Genomic DNA, 20,646 nt, shown 5'->3' with positions numbered 1-20,646 from the left:
CGCGACTTCACTGTGTCCCATTGTGATTGGCCGTCACAAAGAGCCGAACGAAATTGACAGCAGCAGCAATGAAGTCGAAGAGCCTGGTAGACTAGGCATTCAAAGACCTTGAAGCCTGTCATATTCTAATAAAGGATGCCTCTTTACAAGCTTCTTACGCATATAAAAAGTACGCTCTGTTACCAATACTGTAACACTTTAACGCTACCAAATCGCCGTTTTCAACACGTCTCCACAAATTTTTGAGATATTAAAAGGCTTTCCTAGCTCTCTCAGAGCAATAACACTCCATTTCTATATATCGGTAAACGACTCGAAAGCATATGTATTGCCTTCATATTGGTTAAGCTAGTATAATAACACAGTACTTTAAATGATAAAGTCACAAGAACTGCCGAGTATGGAAAAGGAGAGATAGCTTTTCCGATAGCTTTTTCTTCAGGCTCGAAACGCAAATGCTGAGATCCGGTTGGTGCAGTCACATTAGCTTAACTTAAGTAAGCAAAGCAAAGCAAATGGAAGAATGGAAGAACGTTTGTAAAGAGTAAGAGTGTGAGCCGACTGGCAAAATTACAATATGATTGGTTGATCGTTTCTCGAGAATTCATATGAACAAACTGAATCGAGATAATTTACTGTTCGCGAAGCCGATGCATCATACAATCTGTAATATAAAGCTCCATCAACCTTTTACCAACTGCGACGTAGCCTTACGAGCCAATGTCACTTCTACAAACCCATAGTCATCGACTTGCACAAGGCATCATGGAGCTGGTAGCCGGGCAGTCACGGGATCGGCGGACCTGGGGAGGGCTGATAGCTCGGAATGTACGTGGGTATATCCTAAAATGCACCAATCAAATGAGTAGAAACCATTAAAGCTTATATAAAGGGTTTCTATTTTTTTTTTTTACCACTTTCTTTCTCGAGTTTTTCTTTGCCAGAGATAACGCACATCTTTCTCTCTTACTTCACATAAATGGCTTCTACTCAATTACTCATCAAAGCAAGCTCTGCTGTTTTGTCTCCTTCTCAGGACAAAGCCCCTGCTTCCGTCCTTGTCGACAAATCCACCGGCAAGATTATTGAGATTGCCATTGGAGATGCTGAATTGTCCACTGCAATGTCTGACGATGTAGAGGTTTGTGAACTCAACGACAATCAAGTTTTGATTCCTGGTCTTGTTGATGCTCATGGTATGTAGACGTTAATACTTTCTTTGACAAGATCAATGAGCTTTTTTCTTTCTTTATCTTTCGCCACCTGAATTTGCTTACTTATATGGCAACCAATTTATACCCTATCCAAAACCTTAATCGCCCATGTAACTAAATCCTTTGTCTTTCATTTTATTTAGTGCATCTTAACGAACCTGGCCGTACTGAATGGGAAGGCTTCGAAACCGGTACCAAGGCTGCTGCTGCAGGAGGTGTCACCACTGTCATTGATATGCCCCTCAATGCTATCCCTCCCACCACCACAGTTGCTAACTTCAATCTTAAGAAGGATGCTGCTCAGGGCCAATGCTACACTGACGTTGGTTTCTGGGGCGGTGTAATCCCTGGTAACCAGTTTGATCTCCAACCTTTGATTAAGAGTGGTGTTCGCGGCTTCAAGTGCTTTTTGATCGAATCCGGTGTCGATGAATTCCCTTGCGTCAACGAAAAGGAAGTTCGTTTCGCTATGGAGAAGTTGGTTGGAACCGACTCTGTTCTGCTTTTCCATGCCGAAATGGACTGCGCAAATCACGACCACGACACCAAGGCTGATGTTGACAAGGCTGGTGACGCCTACAACACCTTTTTGGATTCCCGTCCTCAATCACTCGAAACCAATGCCATTGATATGATCATTCGTCTCACCCGAGAATTCCATGATGCTGGAAAGCCAGTTCGTACTCACATTGTCCATTTGTCGGCCGCTGAAGCTTTGCCTGCTATCCGTGCTGCCAAGGCTGATGGTCTTCCATTGACCGTTGAAACCTGCTTCCATTACCTCACCTTCTTCTCCGAGTCCATTCCCGATGGTGCTACTCACTACAAGTGCTGCCCTCCTATTCGTGAAAATAGCAACCGCGAAGAATTGTGGGAAGCTCTTTTGGACGGTACCATTGACTATGTCGTCAGCGACCACTCACCTTGTGTTGCCGAACTCAAGCGTCTCGACGTTGATGGTGACTTCATGAAGGCCTGGGGTGGTATCTCTGGCGTTCAATTCGGCTTACCTTCCGTTTGGACCGAAGGCCGCAAGCGTGGAATTACCATTCAGCAACTCGTCAACTGGTTGAGTTACACCCCTGCTAAGATGACTCGCATTAACGAGCGCAAGGGTGAAATCAAGGTTGGAGCTGACGCCGATTTCTTGATCTGGGAACCAGAAAGCACTTTTGTTATCCAGGCTGCCGACCTCCAATTCAAGAACAAGCTCTCCCCTTACGTTGGCCTTGAAATGCACGGTGTTGTTGCCAAGACCATTCTCCGTGGCAACACTGTGTACTCTGCAGAAGCCAAGTTCGGCGACAAGAAGGCTGTTGGTGATCTTGTTTTGTAAAGTTGTTCGAACAACTATTTTGCTTTACGTCTTTCCATTTCTACATCACATATTGGGCCATACCCTTCATCCCTCCCCCTCACAACGTTAGATTATCAAAGACATTTTTTCCCTCTGCCCAATCTTGGGCATACCTCTCCAGGTGATTATCGCTGGTGATAATACACCTTGTAACATACCGTTTATCGAGTATTTTTGATTACAATCGATGACAATAGAAGAACTATTAAAACATATATTGAAATGTCCATAAATTTTTCTACACGTTAGTTTGTGTCGGACACAGCCCGTCTTTGCATTGCTTGGTCTAACCACGAATGAGTACGCCTTTGACGATACTTAGCGGAGGTGGTACAGATAATTTGGACACAAGATCCACGGCAATATGACAGACACAAATGTACTTTTTCCGAGTATGGATACGCGCACGCCCTTGTCTGCTTATTTGCGATGCTCGGAAAGCGTGTGCTATGGAAAGTCTTGGAAGCCAGTAAGGTGGTGAACCTTCTTAAGGAGGTTTCCCGAAGAAACAGGTGGAAGCATTTCATCCAGAGGGTAGGCAATTTTGCTGTCGACCGCATCTCCACTGTAGATAACGGAGGACGCCACATGGTTTATGGCCAAGAAATGGGCTTGTCTTATCCTTGTGATGCTGATGATTCTTCCATGTTTATGTTAGTAGCTCATGGCGAGACGGCATAAAGTCCCAAGCTAAATGCCTTTCTACTCAACGAGGCTTCGTAGGAATCAGTGCCATGCAGCTGTTTCTTTTATTTCTCACATCATTGGTCAGTCTCCATGGATGACCCTCGGCACCTCCCCGAGGGATACTTACACGTTTAACGTTTTAGTTCATTTCCGGCAGTTACAAGTCTCTTTGTAAATAGTGGAGATATCAAGTGAGTCCTTTCTGGCTCTAAAAAAAAAAAAAGGATTTGAAAATAGAACCATTTTTTTTTTTCCTTTTTGCCAGCAAGGAGAATATTTGTCCAGGTGTCCAGTTCCAACCCACGTTTGCTTTCCCTCCATTACATTTGCAAAAGATGGAATGACTACCGTATCTACTCGAAGCCTCTGCTTCTACGAGCATCGCAATGTTATAAACTATCAATTCCGTTATGCTTTTATTTCAGTTTTGGGACCAGCCAGCACCTGTGTGAAACCGAGGGGGTGTGCCTTGGGCAAATCCAACTCGTGCATAAGTGTGACTTTCTTCTTTGTGGATCACGTTGGACTTCTTTCTCAGTGTGAAAGCGTTTCTCACCGTTTTCTCCACTGCTCACCTTTTTTCACTTTTTTGTTAATATGCGTTCACCAAAGTCCCCTCCAGGAAGTTTCACCATCGGTGTAGTCAGGAATAAACACCGCGAAGGCATCACAACCGATGCAAGAGACTGGTCGATGGTTCATGTCGGCTCGCTTATTCAGAACCAACAAGTCGTTACCATGTAAAGATCTCATTTGTCTCTGTCATGTATAGAAATTTAAACAGTAATACACCCGCTCATTGCTTTGATTTAAGCACAAGCATTGAATCGACTTTTTCTGGGGTATTTCTGCAATGCTTATTACCGCCAATGTTCTGACACCCGAAATTTTTTCTTTTCTTTGCATCAACAACAGTGAAGGGTCAACTCTAGTCGAGGATGCTTGTCAAAAACTGATTGACAACAACATTTCATCAGCACCAGTCCTCGGTGCACCGCAATCGAAGTCGCCTACTTCTGGGATTGAGCGCAAAAAGTCGTATATCGGCATGTTCGACTACGGAGATCTTATTACTTATGTCCTCATAGTCCTTAAACGTTCCAATGTTTCTCTGTCTGACGAAGATGACGCCAGCCTGGAAATCAAAGAAATCGTTAAGCGCGCTGTTGCGGGTCAAAGTGTGCCTGTTAGGCTAGCAAGTGGTGAGTAGATTATTTGAGACAATGACGAAAAAAAGGAAGTCTAGATACCATTCAGTCATATTAACCAAATTGTCCATTCTAAATCAACAGATTTATCACGTAAAAATCCGTTTTATTCCATACTGCCTGAAACAACTTTACTATCTGTTGTGGAAGAATTTGCTTGCGGAACACATAGAGGTAGGCATTGGATTACTGAAACAGCCATTGAGCTTTAGCTGAACTTTTTGCTTGCAACAACATTCAGTTGCTGTCACGAAACCAGATGGCGATATTCAGGTATTTACAAAAATTCGCAAAATTTGAATACTGATCGATGACTTACACAGACATACCTTCATCTAGGGAATGCTCTCACAATCGACGGTTATTAATTTTCTGTTCAAAAATATGCACAACTTTTCTGACCTAGAGTCACTTATGAACCGAACGGTAGGAACAGGACAAATGTTCCTTTAAACTCTGACCAATTAAGTTTCCTCTAAACTAATTTTCTTTTTTTCAATAGCTTCGAGAACTGGGGCTTGGGCATAATTCTGTTATTTCAGTCAATGCTGATTCTCCTGTATTGGATGCCCTCACGCTTATGAGTACGCTAAATGAATTTGAATCTCAGCTCCACTACCATTGTACATCCATTGAACTGATTTCTTCTGCCCACTTCTTTTTGTAGGCAAATACGGTGTTTCATCCTTGGCTGTTGTAGGCCAAATGGGAGTTTTGCTTGGAAACATCAGCATAACCGATGTAAGTGCCATTGGAAGGAATTTTTGTTCTATGCATTAGCCTGATGTCCGTGGCTCTGTTCTCTTTAGGTCAAGTATGTCATCAAGAGTAAAAATTCGCTCTTGTGGAATACCTGCTTTCAGTTTGTAGGAATTGTAAGGAGTAAACAGGGAATAGACGATGGTCAGGTAAGGGAGCCAGTCGATATAGTCCACCTCCATCGATATAAATGCTCTACCTTCTAACGGTCTTTTCTCCTTGTCATCTGACATCGATAGGACCGCTATCCTGTTTTTGATGTGAAATTGGACACTATACTTTACCAAACTGTGGCTAAACTGATTGCCACCAAGGCCCACCGACTTTGGGTCACAGACGATAGAGGACGCGCTACAGGTGTGGTGTCTCTAACCGACGTCTTGCGGGTCATTGCCAAGAGTGCAGGTCTATCTGTCAGTGAGCTTCGACGAAGGGATAGTTTAGCAAAGGGTCCATGGGCATAAAAAAAAGTATCATTTTTTGTTAACGTACCTCTTTCATTTTCCTCAAAAAAATACTAAAAACGAAAAAATCATTTGTAAAGATGGGTGTCCGTGGCCAGACCCGTACTGGTTCGTCTGTGGGTCCCATTATTGGGTAGCCGATTTCCCAAAATAGTTAGCGCCCTTTGTTACATGATGTCATAGCTATGCAACGAGGCGCCTCTAGGCAATGAATCAAACTGCCAAATTGCTGGTTTGAAATCAATAGGGAGAAGTATCTAATACACACAAAAAAGTGCAATGAATGTTCGAGACGAGCGTCAGTTTGAGGATGAATTGAAGGAAGTCGAAGAGAGCCAGAGGTATATCGTACAAAGTTACCGCTCAATAAAAGAGAAAAAACTCCCTTTCCCCATAGCCGAAAAAATATCTACACTTTACTTTGTTCAGATAATTTTTGCACTGGTTTCTCCCGTCTTCTTTACATTTCATTTCGTTTCTGTTTCTGATATTTTTTTCTTACTAAAGCGTTCTATCGCAGTCATTTTCTATCCTTTTCCACTTCTTCCCCATTGATTCTCTCAGATAGCCATCGTATTCCCCTCAAACCTTCCCCAATCAACCACTATCAGCTTCTTCCCAACACCCCATTGAACCGAACCTGAACATTATGGGAGGATCCAGTAAGCAAAAGCAACAAAGCAAAGGTAATTAATCGCTTACATGGATTGAAGATAATAAAATCATCGACCACTAAATCACTTTGCCTTATCGTAGTACAAAGCAGCCAACCACGCAACAATACTCAACGAAGTTCACCACCGCCGTTCCTTCAGCAACATTCTTCGTCTAGCAAATTTGAATTAGAACCCAACCCCTTTGAACAAAGTTTTAATTTCAATGACAAAGTAGCAAGTGCATCTCGAAAGCCCAATGTGCTACCGCCGGTGGCTGCCATTGACTCTCCAAGTGATGGCGCCAATGCGCGTAACAACCCTCTTTGGGAAACGTTACGATCGGGCGAGCTTTCACCTAGTATGCTAGGTGGACCACGGCCTCCGCCGCAGAATAATGATAGCCGAACGTCATATGGTTCCAGCCTACTTCCGCCTCAAATGGGACATAACAGCGGAGTCCTCGACACTATGAACCAACCCTCAATGCAAAATTATGAAGCTATGCAACCCAATAATCTGTATCTTTTATCAGCTGCTCAGCAGGAAGTGATGCGACGCAACAGCCTTGGTCAAGTTGTGCCTGTTGTCAAATCCGAAATCGATGATATGGGTCCTCAATCAAGCCATTCACCGCCCAGCCGATACCGTGTCACCACTAGCCCTGAAAGCAGCGCCGATGATCTACACTCAAGACGATCCAATAGACGAGCGTCGTCCTCCTCCAGACGCACTGATGGTGGAGGGGATGACACTGAAAAGCGAAAAAACTTCCTTGAGAGGAACCGACAAGGTTAGCCATTTTATTCATTGAAGTGATGTAAATGAAAACCCCTTCCTAACTAAAACTCTTGCATTTCTTTAGCCGCTCTCAAATGTAGACAACGTAAGAAGCAATGGTTGGCTGAATTGCAAAACAAAGTCGAATATTTATCCAGTGATAATGAAAAGCTGCAAACTCAAGCTACATCCCTTCGAGAAGAAATCATCAATCTTAAGACGTTGCTTCTCGCACATAAAGATTGCACCGTTGCTCAGGCCAATGGCGTCATTGGCTTAGAGCAACTCCGTGCTGCTCCAGGCATGCTTCTGCGGCAAAATGTTCAAAACAGCGCTCCCATGAACATGTTTGGTGGCACGGGTGGACCCTCGTATCAACATAATCCTCACCAAGTCACATAGATAAACCGGGCTCCTTTGCTAGCCAAGGACACCTTGCCCTTTATATTCAATTCCTTTGACGTAACTTTTTTTTTTCGTTCTCTTTTTATTTTCTCGTTTGATACACACAACGCACACACACGTTTTCCCCGCCCTGAAAAATGACAGTAACTTTTTGTAAATCCACCTTCGGAGCGTTCCTGACCCAGAGTCAAAGAACTTGTTTTCAGTAAATAGCCTTTTTTCCGTTCTTGTTGATGTCGAGGGAGTCATGGTTTTGTTTTTTTGGAATTAACGTACAATTTGAAAAAGACAGTATGCACTTGAATAAAATGATGCCAAATTTCCTCCACTGTAACCATGGATGCTCCACGTGCTGTCCTTTCAGCGTAACATTGAGACAGTCAAGGTTTGTTGTCAATTAAACATTTAGTTTATTGTGGGGCAAGGGAAACGATTATATCATACTGTATTGATATGCGGAGGCGTCATTGGCAAATGCAAAAAGGTGGTTGCTAAATGATGGGACAAGTTAAGATAATATATACACAATGTCAGTACTGGAGGGCTCATAGCTCTTGCTTCGTCTGTTCACTCTTGACTTGCAATGGCTTTTCGATAGGCAATGGGTTGTTGCCACCAGGGAGTGGGCAGAATGCGATTTTAGCGACTTTGCCGATGCTCCACGTGCTTGAGGCATCTACGACAAAATCAAAAATATTGCGAAAACCTGGGATTTTTTGGCCAAGCTTGACGACCTTGCCGTTTTCTTCCTTGACGCTTCGTTCAATCAGTTCATTCGCCACCTTGCGATTAATACTATCTAGTACTTTTCGAGGGATAACGTTGGGTAGTTTGCTACCGACCGCTTCGCCGATTTGTTTGGCTGTCTGAGACAGAGTGGTGGTTGCTTCATCTCCGAGGGTACATAAATAGATCATGGTCTTAACCGCATCGTCGGTCGGATCAAGGTGAGCTGCTTTGGCAATGGACTGAAGCATATGAAGTTGGATGGAGAGCCGAGATACATAATCGATGACTTTGCCTTTGGCTTCCTCATCTGCATTGGTGTATGCATTGTACAAGTCAGGCGATAGAGCTTGGAGACCGGCCGCCAAGGTGTTGAAAAAGATGAGCCGATCAGCAGCGTTCACGTAGGCTGGATCAGTATCGCATACTGGTAACCAAGTGTTTGACACGCCGGCGGAGTGAGCAGAGCTTGCCACGATAGACGATCCATAAACGGCAGCTTGCGTGATAGGTTGAAAAAGGTTCTTACGTGCAGGCGTAGGCGTATAGTGAGCGTAAAAAACACCACTAGAGTTAAAATCCTCTACCTTCAGAGAAGCATCATAAACCGAGTCGAGAATCGCAAGTGCACCTTTCTCTTTGCATTTCTTCGTCCAAAGAACGTCGTCTTGTGACTTGGCACTAAAGCTGTCGTCGGTGTTAGCAGGCGGCGCAGTGCGGAAGAGTTGAGCAAGACCCGTCAACGTGTGAGAGTCCTTCAAGCTGTTTGCGCTGAATTCTTGGTGATTCTCGTTCAGAGCCTTGTTTGTCACTGACAATGTCCAATGCTTGATGTCGTCAACACGAGGAATGTCGTCGATCAAGTGGGCATGGTGGTATTCTTTACCGATGGTGTCACCTAGTGCCAAGTGTAGTTTAGAAACCGCATCATCCAGAGAAATAGCAGACACCAGTGCTGTTGCAGCCAAAATAGTTAGGTATCTGTGTAATACCATAGGGAAACTTAACGTTGAAGAGAGAAAAGAGCTCAGCACTGTCCCAAATAAGAAAAAAAGAAAAGTGCGACCAATTGTCACTTCATGTGATGTTTGGATGCTAGTTACGTGTTGGTATGCAAAAATTACAGTGTCTTCTAGTGTACAGTCATCTCAAGTTCGCCGCGTTACTTTGACAATCAATTGCTTTTCTCGACCGGCCAAGCGTTGGAGACATATGTGCGCGTTGAAACCTTCCACTTGCAACAAACTGACCACCTCATCAGGCTTATTATCGCTGACAAGCAGTAAATAAAATATGCCCTTCTCACTCAGCAATTCCTACAGATGAAGTATGAGATAATGCGAAAAGAAAAAAGTGTATCGCGTGAATAACGAACGAACCTTAACAAATGGGAGCGTGGCATCAATGACTTCGCGTCCATCAATACCGCCGGCCCAAGACACCTCAATTCCATTACCAGCAATTTCAGATGAAGGTGTAACGGCGTAAGGGGGATTAAAGCATAATACATCTATAGAGTGACGCATTCGAGGGAGTAGGCCTTGAACAAGGGAAGTTTCTACAGTATCTATTGAAATTCCGTTTTTCTTGCCTGTCGCCACGGTCGCTACAGCTGCATGCGGATTGATGTCCGTCGTCACCATATCTATAAGCAGGCCCATAAATACGTCAATATTGGCACATACACATGTATACAAAGCCGGCCAAACCTACATGCTAGACTTGGCTTTAGCAATGAGCCCAAAAATGTCGTCACACATCCGCTTCCAGACCTGTCAAAAGAAATAAAAGAAAGTATTGCCAACGGTCAGTATTCGAAAGTTAATCATGAATATGAAATACATCATGAGAAGCCAACACACACCCTAATTCAAGACATATGCTGGGGTGAAGTGCGCGCAATTCATCCTGATCTTGTTCTAAAGCGTCGAGCAGCAAGAACGTATCCTCTGTGGTTGGATAACATGAGAGCGAGGTTAGCAATGTAGAAAGTGAAAACAGGACCGAGGTGCGGTGAACCATACCTGCAGGCTCGTATATGTTTCTGAAATCTTTACTGTTCAAGTGGGATAGATCGGGTGTTGGGATCATGATCGCTGACTTGGCTGGAATGAAAAAATGGAGCAAGTGGCGGACACGAGGCAGTGCCTAAAATTTTTAGTGATCTCGCTTCGCCTCGCCTCGCCTTGGCTTGACCGGTGATCCGATCATACACTTTCCAAATCCATCAAACAATAACAATAGGAAATCAAAAACATGAGTAGCAATCGCGTACTATATGACTTATAATGGATGATGACATGCAAAAGGTTGGAGGAATCAAATAAAAAAAGCAAAGCAAAGCTTGAACAAAAGAAAAAGTGAGGGGGAAAAAAAAACTACGATGATTTTACTCCAACTTCTGTAAAACCTCTCCATTTTCTATTCTTCTAGCGGCATCCAAACCAGCAAGAACAGCCTCATTAGGGCACTTGTCAGGAGCATAATGGACGACGAAATCGCCAGCATGGTACCGGTTGGGGAAAGTGTTGAAGGTGTGGTTATCATCGTCAAGCAAAAGGGATCGAGCCTTGAACTCTGGCTCTTGCATTAACTTCCACATAGCCATTTGTTCGTAGCTGGGGTGGAATTGGTAATATTCAGTGGATTCCTGCACTTTACGTAAATACTTCATACTCCATGGGGTATTTCGGAACAAGAAGACACCAGCGTTGATCATAGGGTCACCGTGAGGTTTGGCCACAATAAAGTCAATGTCCTTATCGAAAGCAGCCTTGCCTCCTTCATAGTTGCTTTCGAATTTAGCCAGCAAACTCTCAATCTTGTTGTCCTGATTCATGATGACAGCATCCATGTCGAGCCAGAAGATCCAGTCGTACTTTGGCAACACTTTCTCAATAACATCAATCTTGCCCCAAACCGCTTTACGGTCTCCACGGACAGCTTGTTGAGCAAATTCAGCTGATCGAGCAACAAAGGAGTAGCCATGCTTAAGGGCGTATTGACGTTTGTTTTCGGCAGAGAGACGAGCACTGGGAAGCATACAATCATCGGGATAAATATAAGAAGAGGTAATGACAGCGATGGAGACAGCAGGGGTGACTTCTTCAGTCAACGTTGTCTCTTCTTCCATGTCTGGGTCGATGTCTTGTTCACCATCCTCGTCATCATCAATAGCTTCAGAAGATTCGGGGGTGGCGTTGGAAGATGATTTGGCCGGATAACAGGCAGGCAAAGGCTTAAGCGAGGTCCATCGTGCAATTTCCTCAAAATCAGAATCTTGGTACACCTCGGTAATAATCAGATCTTGATCGTGTACAGATTCGATATTGTTCTCCCAAACGTTCATGCGGTTGTTGTTACCCTCCCCATCCTCTTGAATGAATTCTGGGCCAATAGGGCTAGCTTCACCGTCGAGACTACCGGGTGCTGAAAAGTACTTGAACATTCGACTGAACAATGGAAGATCCGATTGCTCATACTGTTTACTGTTGAGAAGCGCGCTCTTTGCAGCAGAAGTGCCGACAATGACAGCATGTTTATCAACGGAGCCACCCCCGAACGTACCCCAGACAAGGTTATAGGGCATCTCGGAGGATACAGTTGTAGGCGAATTAGTTCCTTCGCCAATGACACCGTCCAAAAGTTCACGCTTGACATTTTGAAGGTGAACAAAGGTGTTACCGTCTTGCATAACCATGTAATCATACGAGATGCCTTTGCGACCAAGATCGATTTCGGCCTAAAATGGAAAGTTTTTGTTTTGTGTTAGAAAAAGGGGAACGATGGCCGAGGATGTCCACAAAAATAAAAACTCCTAAAAGGCTGTGCAAAGCTAACTTACCCAGTCAACGATAGCGCTTTCGTCAAACGATTCCACATCCGGCATATCCACAATATCTCCATACTCCATCCTCTCGGCTTCATAGCGTCGATGTTCATCGCCACTCAAGTTTTCCGTTCCACCATAAACCCAGAACCGGTAGTAAATGTCACTGTTGGCCGTCATGCAAGGCAAAAGGTTGTTGTGGATACCAAAGTACTTTTGACGAATCAAGCTACGTCGTGACAGTAAGTTTGCTGGAGTAGCGATGACAACGAGCATTTGGTAGTGGTTGGAGGTGTTGATCACGGTTTCCTCCAGATCATCCTCCACGGTAGGGACCTTGGTATGGCTATCAGAATGAGGTGAAGGGTAGGTCTTCGGTGGTGAGGGAGGAAGCGGTGGGGTTATTTCGTCGTCCATTTGATCGGTCTCGTTTTCGTCTATATCCTCTGACTCTGGTATATCAGCCATATCATCTGGTTTGGAGACAACAGGTTCATGAACTTCAGCTTCTTTAGGAGGTACGGTAGTCAAGTATTCATCTTTGTCCGATGGTGTCATCTTTGCACTCAAGATGAGCAACAAGATGAGGGTCAAGATGCACAAACACATTATGGTCCGTCTGTTCGGCCGCATTCTTGTAGACGGGCCATATGAAGGATCAGAGACGTTCAATGGTTTGTAGGAAGGCATGAGTAATGAGGACTGCCTACAACAAAAGCTGTACCGAGAAGAAAAAATAACGACAGGCAGGGCTCACAGTTTTTTTTTTCTTGAATGGGGTTTTTGAGTTTATATTTAGAATGGATGTTTGTGTTTTTTGCCACACGTCTAGAAATCTAACGGGTCTTTACGTGAAGGCGTTGATCCACATCCCACCTTAGGCGTTCTATCTAATGACATGGAAGCTAAAGAAGATACCAGTCGTCCTTTCGATTGATCTTCTTTTTTACTAGCCTCCTCTTTGGGTTCAGTTCGTCTAGTTGACACACCTCCTTCAGGCGGAAGATGAAACGTCTCAATAGCAAATCGCTTGCGTCTGAGCTTGAATCCTAAGTTATTGCTGCCGTCCCCAGATAAGACGGAGAGCTTGGTGCTGGACGGCAAAAGAGAGTTCAAAACAGGTACTTTGTGTACATGAAAGAATCCGTGATATGTTTGCGCATAGGATGCTGATGAGTGCTTAAGTGAGCCTGCATATCAAGTATTAGCATGGAAGACATCGGTGAAAAAAAAAAAAATTAGAGCGTAGCCTACCAGCAAATGATTCAATCTCTACTACTGCGTCACACATATGCTGTAGCCGCCTTTGAAACGCAGCATCATAAAGATACGTCGGTACAGTAATGACAGCCGCTCCAAATGAAAATCGAAGAAGTCCTCTCAACGCATGTAGTACCTTCAGTATGTCCTAAATGACCAGCATGAGCTATTGCCATCAACGATAAGATATTTTGTCATGCCATATTCAAAATACCTGTGGATTTTTGCACTGCCAGTTCGGTGAGGCCAGTGACTGAATACCTATCCGCAATGCGTTGCGTTCTGTACCTTGCGGCACTGGCACCATGGAGCTTGGGCGATATTAGCCAGAGGCTAAATGACAAAAATGTTCACCCAGACTACGCTTACCTAAAACCGCCATCTACAATTACACTCTGCAGTTCTTCCATTAAAATTTCATAATCATCCCGATCGCCATTATATTGATCATCGAAGCAAGTAGGAGGATTGATCAGTGTTGTCTTTGCGCTCTGAAGAGCTTCTGGTTTGATCTTAGTGGTCAAATCAAAAGTGTCACAGAAGTTGATTTCCGGGAGACCTGCTCCTGCGGCTTGCTTGGATGTTTGCGGTATAGGTGCGGGAACTAATACAATGAAAAGAAAAAAAATATTAGGATTCATGCGATGCATTTTGCTGGCCAATGCGATCCTGGCATGGCTAACTCACCACTACGCGCAGGTACACCTGTATCAAATCGCTTCAAGGATTGATAACGCCACGCTATGCTCATCTTATCATCCTCGCTTTCCTGCTTTGACGACTTGGACTCTTGCTCGCTGGAGGTGGATTGCTCAGCTAACCAGGGTAAGTTGTCCAAAATCTGTTGCGGTGTTTCGTCCATTGAGGCAATCGCACAGTGATGTCCACAGGCAACACCTTGTGCCAGGAAATAACTCAACAGAAGCTGTGCGTACGACGTGTGTTGATCTTCCTGAATCAGCAACACTGTACCAACTGGTAAACCGCCACCAAGGATATCGTCCAGAGACGGGACGCCAGTAGAAATGAGCAGCTGTCCATTATAAGCACTGATGCGAGATCCAGCTGGTATTTTTGGAGCATTGGCTGTGGATCTCTTTTTAAAGCTCATGGTCGATTCATTCAGCCTTTCATTTTTTTTCCAGTCCTGCCTGCCAAATGTGCCCCCCGCCACTTGGCAAAACAACAGTCACGGCGGCCGAAGCTAGCGACTAAGTGTCGTTTGATCTCTGACCTTCCCTAAGTCATATTCCAACCGGACAAATTCCATACCTCTTTATAATAATCCGGTTTATTGTAATTTTCTTTGTTGCACCAGCTACGACGAAGTTGGAGGTTTTACCAAATATCCGTCAAAGAGTCACACGGACAATCGCTGTGGCGGTCATTGAATGGAGTATTGAACCAATCCGCTCTTAAATATTGTCAAGTCTTAAGCCATAAACCCAGCCAGGCTTTCCCACCTAGAAGTAGGCCACTGTACTAAGACATAATGTTTGGCGGAAAGTTTTGGTCGATGTTCGCACGTAGCGATCATGTTTATAAACAAGAAGTCAGTAGTACACAGGACAATTGAAAGTGCCGGGTTGTTTTTCAAAGCAGTGGGCCTCAAACAAGCAAATAAACCAAATCTGGATAATGTGCCATATACCAGCACATTGTTTGACAAAGTGGCCCGGAGTGCGGGGAAATGGGACACCTAAGGGATTGTTTGACTAGAAAGACATTTTGGATGGAAGGGAAGATGGAGAGGTAGTGGTGTCTGAAATAAAAGAGCAGTCGTCTTTTGTCTGAACCTCTCTTTGTTCTGTATTTTATTATAACGCTGCAATATATAAACTCAACTGGTCCCTTAGGTTCGAGCAGTGAGCCGTTGGCTCATAGGGCGGGGAATTGTCTGGTTAGGAGATTATCCCGGACATTTTTGGGTTTGGCCTACTTCCGCACAAAAGGGAATAAAAAGGCCCTGCCAAACTCAAAAGTTTCAGCTCTTGTCAATTTTCTTCCCTCTCTACAACCAAATACACTATGTCTCCTCAAATTCTCGGTAAAGGTGTCTACGTCCCTATCCCTACCTTCTTCAAGGATAACGAAGAGTTGGATTTGGAAACCCTGGAAAAGCATTTGAGCTTCCTGTCTAACACTGGAATTGCTGGTATTATCTTCCAGGGATCCACTGGTGAAGCTATCCACTTGTCTGACGAAGAACGTATCACCTTGATTGAGGCTGGTAAGAAGTTCTTGTCCAAGTCTGATCCTTCCATCAAGATTATCGCTGGTGCTGGTGCTCCTTCTGCCCGTGGTACTGTCAAGCTCTGCAAGGATGCTGCCAAGGCCGGTGCTGACTATGTCATGGTTTTGCCTCCTTCTTACTACCTCAACCGTGTCAACAAGGAATCCATCACTGCTTTCTTCACTCGTGTTGGTGATGAGTCTCCTTTGCCCGTTATCATCTACAACTACCCTGGTGTCTGCCAAGGTGTTGATGTCGATGTTGCCACCTTGACTGAGTTGTCCCACCACCCCAACATTGCTGGTGTTAAGGGTACTGACGGTAACATTGGTAAGGTCGGTTACTTGGCTGAGCACACCAGTGCTGATGAGTTCACCTTGTTGGCTGGATCATGCGATTTCCTTTTGCCCGCTTTGACTGTCGGTGCTGTTGGCTGTGTTCCCGGTTTGGGCAACATTTCTCCTAGAGCTATCGTCAAGCTCCAACAACTTTGGGACCAAGGTAAATTAGAGGAAGCTTCCGCTTTGCAAAAGAAGTTGGTCAAGCCTGATGACGCTTTGAACCGCTGGTACGGTTTGTCTGGTGTTAAGGGAGGTATGGACGAAGTTTTGGGCTATGGTGGTCCCCTTCGTAACCCTCTTCAACGTCTCAACAAGAAGGATTCTCAGCGTGTTGCTGAAGGTCTCCAACCCGCTTGGATCATTGAACAACAATTGCAAAAGGAAGCCGGTGCCCAGTAAAAACTTGGTTACCTACTATTCACCAATAATTTGACAAAACGACACTCCCTTCCATGTCATGCATTGACTGTACAATTTTCTCCCCCTGTGCATTTTCTACATTTTTGCTATTGTATTTCTTCCTGTTTTCTCAAATATACACCAATTTGGATCATTCCATATAACAAGCAGAATATCGTTCTGATGTGAAGGGATGCTTTTTAAGTAAGTGAAATGTCACTTTTTATCGGATGGGAAAGTCTGCCGGTCGTTTGGAAGATAATCAGGCCAGATTTCAATGGATGAGTGTGAGCCTAAAAAGTATTTTGAACGTCATACTGGCGATGGTCGGAGACCAGAAAGACGTAGGAAGAAAGAAACCAGACACTGTCATTGATATCAGAACAGTATTCAAACATCGTGCTCAATGCTGGTATGGTACCATCTAGTAGCTTAGTTGAATAATGCGAAAGGAATGGAATGCAGAATTCAAGACATGCTGTCAATTTTGCAGATGCTTTCTCGATCGTTGGAATGAGAACGCCGGCAAGCTACATATTGTACCTGCTGTAAGCTGAGATGAATTTCGACAGAAAACCTAAAAATTAAAACGTCAAAGTTCAACCTTTTGACACGGCCCAACATGTCAAGCAAAGCTATTGTTCTCGAAACATGGATCACGCGATGCCTTGTTCCGTTTATGAACAGCAGTCATTTTAGGAGAATCATGGTCGATAATGCATGAGTCGCTTTTGGGCGTGTGCCATGGTATGCCGGCCGTATGCGCCGACGCATATCCTCTGCACTATAATCTTTATCTGCTAGCCTCTTGTGCAGTTGGGAATTCTATAACAGCAAGAGCAACAATTTTCAAATTTGTGCCACGGTCCACTTACATTGCGAAGTCTGGAAGGGTCAGCTTTAAAAAGTAGCTCCAATGAAAAACAGCCATGGATGAAAACTACAATGAATGAATAAAAATATAAAGCACTCTTACTTTTAATATATAGTGTCCTGTACGTAAAGTACAGAAAAAAAAAATTTATGTAGCTGTGTACAAACTGCCATGCTCTAGGGCAATCGACAGGACTTTCTAACTCTAACACACACTGCTTTGCAGCAAGTACTTACCGATGGAGCTGTTATTACGTCAGAGAACGTAGATATGTTGCACCAGTCTTTAGTCCAAAGGCACACCCCACTCGTAATGTTGAGGTACCATTTTAGCATGTGATTTATAGGCTTAGACATGCGTGACCGAACAATAAATAAGCAAGCAAACATTCAAAGAAATAATCGACGATGCTCTTTAACCACGCAAAAGCTTTGTTTGTTCGTTGGAGCCATCCTCAAAGCTCTACATCATTTTGGAATCGATTGGTAAGTCTGATTGGCTGGTGTGTTGTCAGTCAATTTTGATATGATACCAAAAACTTTTGGGAGTCAGGTTTTTTTCTGTACAAAAGCCCTGAGACGTCCGCTTTTGGTTATTAAAGTCTTTGTCTTTCATTCACCCCATTGTATAGAACATGACCAATCCTTCACCAATGCTGGACACTCTAGACATCGTCTTCCTAGGAACCATTGGTTTGGGCACCGTAGCATGGTTTGCCAGGAAGCAATTGTTCGGTCGCTTCAGCGGAGCCTCCGACAGCAAATCTGCGGCCAGTACGGCCACTAAGACCGCACCCCCTATCAAGCGCAAGGAACGCAACTTCGTCAAGGTGATGCAAGACCAGGTATGTGATGACACGCAAATGATGTTCCTGATGTACCGATGGTTGTACTAGATGGGCTTCATCTGAGATAAATGCGAGATGGGCTATGTAGTGGAAGGAGATCTAACACCTTTTTTGCTCCCCTATGGAAATCAGGGCCGAAGAGTCATCTTCTTTTACGGATCTCAAACTGGTACTGCCGAAGACTATGCCGCTCGTATGGCTAAAGAATGCTCACAGAATTATGGCATCAGTGCTATGACCGCCGATATCGAGGATTACGATTTGACCTACCTGGATACTTTGCCTGAGGATTGCCTTGCTTTCTTTGTCTTGGCTACCTACGGTGAAGGAGAGCCTACGGATAATGCTGTAGAATTCTGGGATCATTTGACCGGCGATGATGTTGTCTTTTCTGAAGGAGACGAAGACGAAAAGCCCTTGAAAAACCTTCGTTACGTTGTGTTTGGTCTCGGTAACAAGACCTACGAACATTACAACGCTGTTGCTCGCCAAGTTGATCAGAAACTGACTGCCTTGGGAGCTACCCGTATTGGCGAGCGTGGCGAAGGTGACGATGATGGCAGCTTGGAAGAAGATTTCCTTGCTTGGCAAGAAAATATGTGGCCTGCTTTTTGTGAAGCTCTTGGAGTGGACGAATCCAATGTCGACAAGGAGCGAACGGCTGTGTTTAGCGTTGAAGAATTGGAAACTGTTGATGAAGAATCTGTTTATCATGGCGAGCTTGGCGATAAGAAGTAAGCATTTTCCTGTCTTGGCATTTATTAATGATGTTCTGCCGTTACTCATCGCATTTTTGTTATGTCCATGACAGCCAACGCCACTTTGATGCCAAAAAGCCATATCCTGCAAAGGTTACTATGCACGATCTGTTTAGCAACTCGGATAGACATTGTCTGCATGTAGATATCGATATTTCTGAATCTGGATTCAAGTATTTGACTGGAGATCACGTTGCTATTTGGCCAACCAATTCCGAAGTTGAGGTCCAGCGACTTGCAGGTGTTTTGGGTATGGCAGATAAGCTTGACACTATCGTGATGGTGAAGGCTCTTGATGATACTGCTTCCAAGAAGTATCCTTTCCCTGTCCCCAGTAGCTACCGATCTATCTTCCGCCATTATTTGGATATCAATGTTGCACCAACCCGACCATTGCTTGCCGGTCTTGCGCAATTTGCTCCATCCGAGCAAGGCAAGGCTTTCCTTGAACGCTTGTCCAAAGATAAGGAAGAATACAAGCACGTTGTTGCTGATGCATGCCGAAATTTAGCTGAGGTTCTCCAATTAGCGGATGGCCAAACTGGAGCATTCTCATCCATTCCCTTTGATTATATCGTGGAGGGCATTTCTCGATTGCAGCCAAGATACTATTCTATCTCATCTTCTGCCATGGAAAGCCCTAGTGTGATTAGTGCCACCGCTGTCACCTTGTCCTATAATCCCACTACCACCCCTGATCGAACAGTTTGGGGTGTCGGTACCAACTACTTGTGGGCCCTCCATCAAGCTACTTACAAGGACTCCGACAAGGGTGTCTATCATCCTGAATACCATGTTAAAGGACCCCGTGATGCCTACTTTACAGACGATGTGCCCAGGGTTCCGATCCATGTCCGCAAATCTAACTTTAAGCTTCCTCGCAATCCTTCCGTTCCTGTCATCATGGTTGGGCCAGGGTAAGTCAAAATTCACCTTTTTAAGGAGCTCTATTCGTGCTTTTCGACGTATCCCATTGTTCTCTAACCATTATATGGTTATTTTTCATTTTACAGTACCGGAGTTGCTCCTTTCCGTGGGTTTGTCCACGAGCGAGCATTCCAAAAAGGTCACGGAAAGCCAGTTGGAACCACTCTATTGTTCTACGGTTGCCGTCGATCTGATGAAGACTTTTTGTATCGAGACGAATGGCCTGGCCTTTTTGAAACCCTGGGTGGTGAATCCCGTATCATCACAGCATTTTCCCGTGAAGGTGCGGAGAAAGTGTATGTGCAGCATCGATTACGCGAAAATGCCCAACAAGTGTGGGATTTGATTGATAAACAAGGCGCCTACATTTACGTTTGCGGTGATGCCAAACATATGGCCAAGGATGTCCAATCTTCCTTCATTGAATTTGCTCAAACCTATGGTGGTAAGGACGCTGACCAAGCTGAACAATATGTCAAATCGCTTCGAAGCAAGGGCAGATATCAAGAAGATGTCTGGTCATAGATTATATTTTTTTTCCCATATACTTTTTAGATTACTCTCTTAACTTTCTTATTTTGCAAAAACTAAACGTATCGTACAATCTTATGTATTTTCTGTAGTTTTCCTTTTCATTTCTGATCCTTTTGCATCCACCCCTCCCTCTGCTCCTCCTGTTTGATGCTTTCAATCTGGTATAGACAATGTAATATTTCATAAAAACCAAAGTTAAAAAAAAAAAAAAAAATTGTGCGAGCGAGATGGGAAATTGGATGGTGTATGGGAAGTGCCACAAGAAAGTGGAGGTTACACTTGTCGGTGACATGCAAGCATAAGTGACAAGCTCCGGTTTTGCCAGATTGGGTCAAAGCTATTGAAGATATCTCTCCGTTTAGCGGCCAGCGATGTCTGTGGATCTCTGCTG

The 20,646-nt window shown here is 44.3% G+C and overlaps 9 protein-coding genes across 9 annotated transcripts; 5 read left to right on the top strand and 4 right to left on the bottom strand.

Moving 5' to 3' along the window:
• The first annotated feature begins 935 nt into the window (after positions 1-935).
• Positions 936-2,683, top strand: K450DRAFT_258069 (uncharacterized protein). The gene is made up of 2 exons (XM_051591772.1): positions 936-1,196; positions 1,358-2,683. Exons 1-2 carry the CDS (start codon positions 980-982, stop codon positions 2,548-2,550), a joined length of 1,410 nt encoding a protein of 469 aa, XP_051441201.1. The 5' UTR covers positions 936-979; the 3' UTR covers positions 2,551-2,683.
• Positions 2,684-3,817: 1,134 nt separating this feature from the next.
• Positions 3,818-6,110, top strand: K450DRAFT_258064 (uncharacterized protein). Its single transcript, XM_051591771.1, has 9 exons — positions 3,818-3,998; positions 4,174-4,460; positions 4,551-4,640; positions 4,708-4,739; positions 4,806-4,892; positions 4,969-5,050; positions 5,134-5,207; positions 5,276-5,374; positions 5,465-6,110. Exons 1-9 carry the CDS (start codon positions 3,856-3,858, stop codon positions 5,687-5,689), a joined length of 1,119 nt encoding a protein of 372 aa, XP_051441200.1. The 5' UTR covers positions 3,818-3,855; the 3' UTR covers positions 5,690-6,110.
• A 1-nt stretch (position 6,111) lies between these two features.
• K450DRAFT_302928 (uncharacterized protein) lies at positions 6,112-7,861 on the top strand. The gene is made up of 3 exons (XM_051593785.1): positions 6,112-6,375; positions 6,446-7,135; positions 7,208-7,861. The coding sequence occupies exons 1-3, from the start codon at positions 6,339-6,341 to the stop codon at positions 7,522-7,524; spliced, it is 1,044 nt and encodes a 347-aa protein (XP_051441199.1). The 5' UTR covers positions 6,112-6,338; the 3' UTR covers positions 7,525-7,861.
• A 50-nt stretch (positions 7,862-7,911) lies between these two features.
• K450DRAFT_258059 (uncharacterized protein) lies at positions 7,912-9,625 on the bottom strand. The gene has a single exon (XM_051591770.1). The coding sequence runs from the start codon at positions 9,246-9,248 to the stop codon at positions 8,073-8,075; it is 1,176 nt and encodes a 391-aa protein (XP_051441198.1). The 5' UTR covers positions 9,249-9,625; the 3' UTR covers positions 7,912-8,072.
• K450DRAFT_179668 (uncharacterized protein) lies at positions 9,402-10,344 on the bottom strand (the record flags this gene model as incomplete). Its single annotated transcript, XM_051584316.1, has 5 exons — positions 9,402-9,569; positions 9,633-9,898; positions 9,967-10,025; positions 10,118-10,202; positions 10,278-10,344. The coding sequence occupies 5 exons, from the start codon at positions 10,342-10,344 to the stop codon at positions 9,402-9,404; spliced, it is 645 nt and encodes a 214-aa protein (XP_051441197.1).
• A 67-nt stretch (positions 10,345-10,411) lies between these two features.
• On the bottom strand, positions 10,412-12,845 carry K450DRAFT_258057 (uncharacterized protein). The gene is made up of 2 exons (XM_051591769.1): positions 12,098-12,845; positions 10,412-11,995 (listed from the first exon to the last, which is right to left on the bottom strand). The coding sequence occupies exons 1-2, from the start codon at positions 12,770-12,772 to the stop codon at positions 10,643-10,645; spliced, it is 2,028 nt and encodes a 675-aa protein (XP_051441196.1). The 5' UTR covers positions 12,773-12,845; the 3' UTR covers positions 10,412-10,642.
• On the bottom strand, positions 12,824-14,685 carry K450DRAFT_258054 (uncharacterized protein). Its single transcript, XM_051591768.1, has 5 exons — positions 14,030-14,685; positions 13,712-13,946; positions 13,557-13,653; positions 13,337-13,490; positions 12,824-13,272 (listed from the first exon to the last, which is right to left on the bottom strand). The coding sequence occupies exons 1-5, from the start codon at positions 14,451-14,453 to the stop codon at positions 12,911-12,913; spliced, it is 1,272 nt and encodes a 423-aa protein (XP_051441195.1). The 5' UTR covers positions 14,454-14,685; the 3' UTR covers positions 12,824-12,910.
• Positions 14,686-15,081: 396 nt separating this feature from the next.
• On the top strand, positions 15,082-16,498 carry K450DRAFT_214591 (uncharacterized protein). Its single transcript, XM_051584831.1, has one exon. It carries the CDS (start codon positions 15,371-15,373, stop codon positions 16,313-16,315), a length of 945 nt encoding a protein of 314 aa, XP_051441194.1. The 5' UTR covers positions 15,082-15,370; the 3' UTR covers positions 16,316-16,498.
• Positions 16,499-17,701: 1,203 nt separating this feature from the next.
• On the top strand, positions 17,702-20,300 carry K450DRAFT_258045 (uncharacterized protein). Its single transcript, XM_051591767.1, has 4 exons — positions 17,702-18,033; positions 18,169-18,770; positions 18,848-19,711; positions 19,808-20,300. The coding sequence occupies exons 1-4, from the start codon at positions 17,824-17,826 to the stop codon at positions 20,244-20,246; spliced, it is 2,115 nt and encodes a 704-aa protein (XP_051441193.1). The 5' UTR covers positions 17,702-17,823; the 3' UTR covers positions 20,247-20,300.
• The last annotated feature ends 346 nt before the right edge of the window (positions 20,301-20,646 follow it).

This window comes from Umbelopsis ramanniana (assembly GCF_025399195.1).
Source record: "Umbelopsis ramanniana AG unplaced genomic scaffold K450scaffold_69, whole genome shotgun sequence".
Taxonomy (NCBI): domain Eukaryota; kingdom Fungi; phylum Mucoromycota; class Umbelopsidomycetes; order Umbelopsidales; family Umbelopsidaceae; genus Umbelopsis; species Umbelopsis ramanniana.
Note: the sequence above shows the minus strand (reverse complement) of the source record. Positions and strands in the feature narration are given on the sequence as shown.

Bases quoted from the DNA above. Each gene is read 5' to 3' on its own strand.
- K450DRAFT_258059 (XM_051591770.1), bottom strand. From the start codon at position 9,248: ATGGTATTACACAGATACCTAACTATTTTGGCTGCAACAGCACTGGTG.
- K450DRAFT_258064 (XM_051591771.1), top strand. From the start codon at position 3,856: ATGCGTTCACCAAAGTCCCCTCCAGGAAGTTTCACCATCGGTGTAGTC. The intron at 4,740-4,805 runs GTATTTACAAAA...ACCTTCATCTAG, and splicing joins AACCAGATGGCGATATTCAG to GGAATGCTCTCACAATCGAC. The intron at 4,893-4,968 runs GTAGGAACAGGA...TTTTTTCAATAG, and splicing joins AGTCACTTATGAACCGAACG to CTTCGAGAACTGGGGCTTGG.
- K450DRAFT_258057 (XM_051591769.1), bottom strand. From the start codon at position 12,772: ATGCCTTCCTACAAACCATTGAACGTCTCTGATCCTTCATATGGCCCG. The intron at 11,996-12,097 runs GTAAGTTAGCTT...TTTCCATTTTAG, and splicing joins AAAGCGCTATCGTTGACTGG to GCCGAAATCGATCTTGGTCG.
- K450DRAFT_258045 (XM_051591767.1), top strand. From the start codon at position 17,824: ATGACCAATCCTTCACCAATGCTGGACACTCTAGACATCGTCTTCCTA. The intron at 18,771-18,847 runs GTAAGCATTTTC...TGTCCATGACAG, and splicing joins GGCGAGCTTGGCGATAAGAA to CCAACGCCACTTTGATGCCA. The intron at 19,712-19,807 runs GTAAGTCAAAAT...TTCATTTTACAG, and splicing joins GTCATCATGGTTGGGCCAGG to TACCGGAGTTGCTCCTTTCC.
- K450DRAFT_302928 (XM_051593785.1), top strand. From the start codon at position 6,339: ATGGGAGGATCCAGTAAGCAAAAGCAACAAAGCAAAG. The intron at 6,376-6,445 runs GTAATTAATCGC...GCCTTATCGTAG, and splicing joins GCAAAAGCAACAAAGCAAAG to TACAAAGCAGCCAACCACGC. The intron at 7,136-7,207 runs GTTAGCCATTTT...GCATTTCTTTAG, and splicing joins CCTTGAGAGGAACCGACAAG to CCGCTCTCAAATGTAGACAA.
- K450DRAFT_214591 (XM_051584831.1), top strand. From the start codon at position 15,371: ATGTCTCCTCAAATTCTCGGTAAAGGTGTCTACGTCCCTATCCCTACC.
- K450DRAFT_258054 (XM_051591768.1), bottom strand. From the start codon at position 14,453: ATGAGCTTTAAAAAGAGATCCACAGCCAATGCTCCAAAAATACCAGCT. The intron at 13,947-14,029 runs GTGAGTTAGCCA...TCATTGTATTAG, and splicing joins AGGTGTACCTGCGCGTAGTG to TTCCCGCACCTATACCGCAA. The intron at 13,654-13,711 runs GTAAGCGTAGTC...ATATCGCCCAAG, and splicing joins ATTGTAGATGGCGGTTTTAG to CTCCATGGTGCCAGTGCCGC.
- K450DRAFT_258069 (XM_051591772.1), top strand. From the start codon at position 980: ATGGCTTCTACTCAATTACTCATCAAAGCAAGCTCTGCTGTTTTGTCT. The intron at 1,197-1,357 runs GTATGTAGACGT...CATTTTATTTAG, and splicing joins TGGTCTTGTTGATGCTCATG to TGCATCTTAACGAACCTGGC.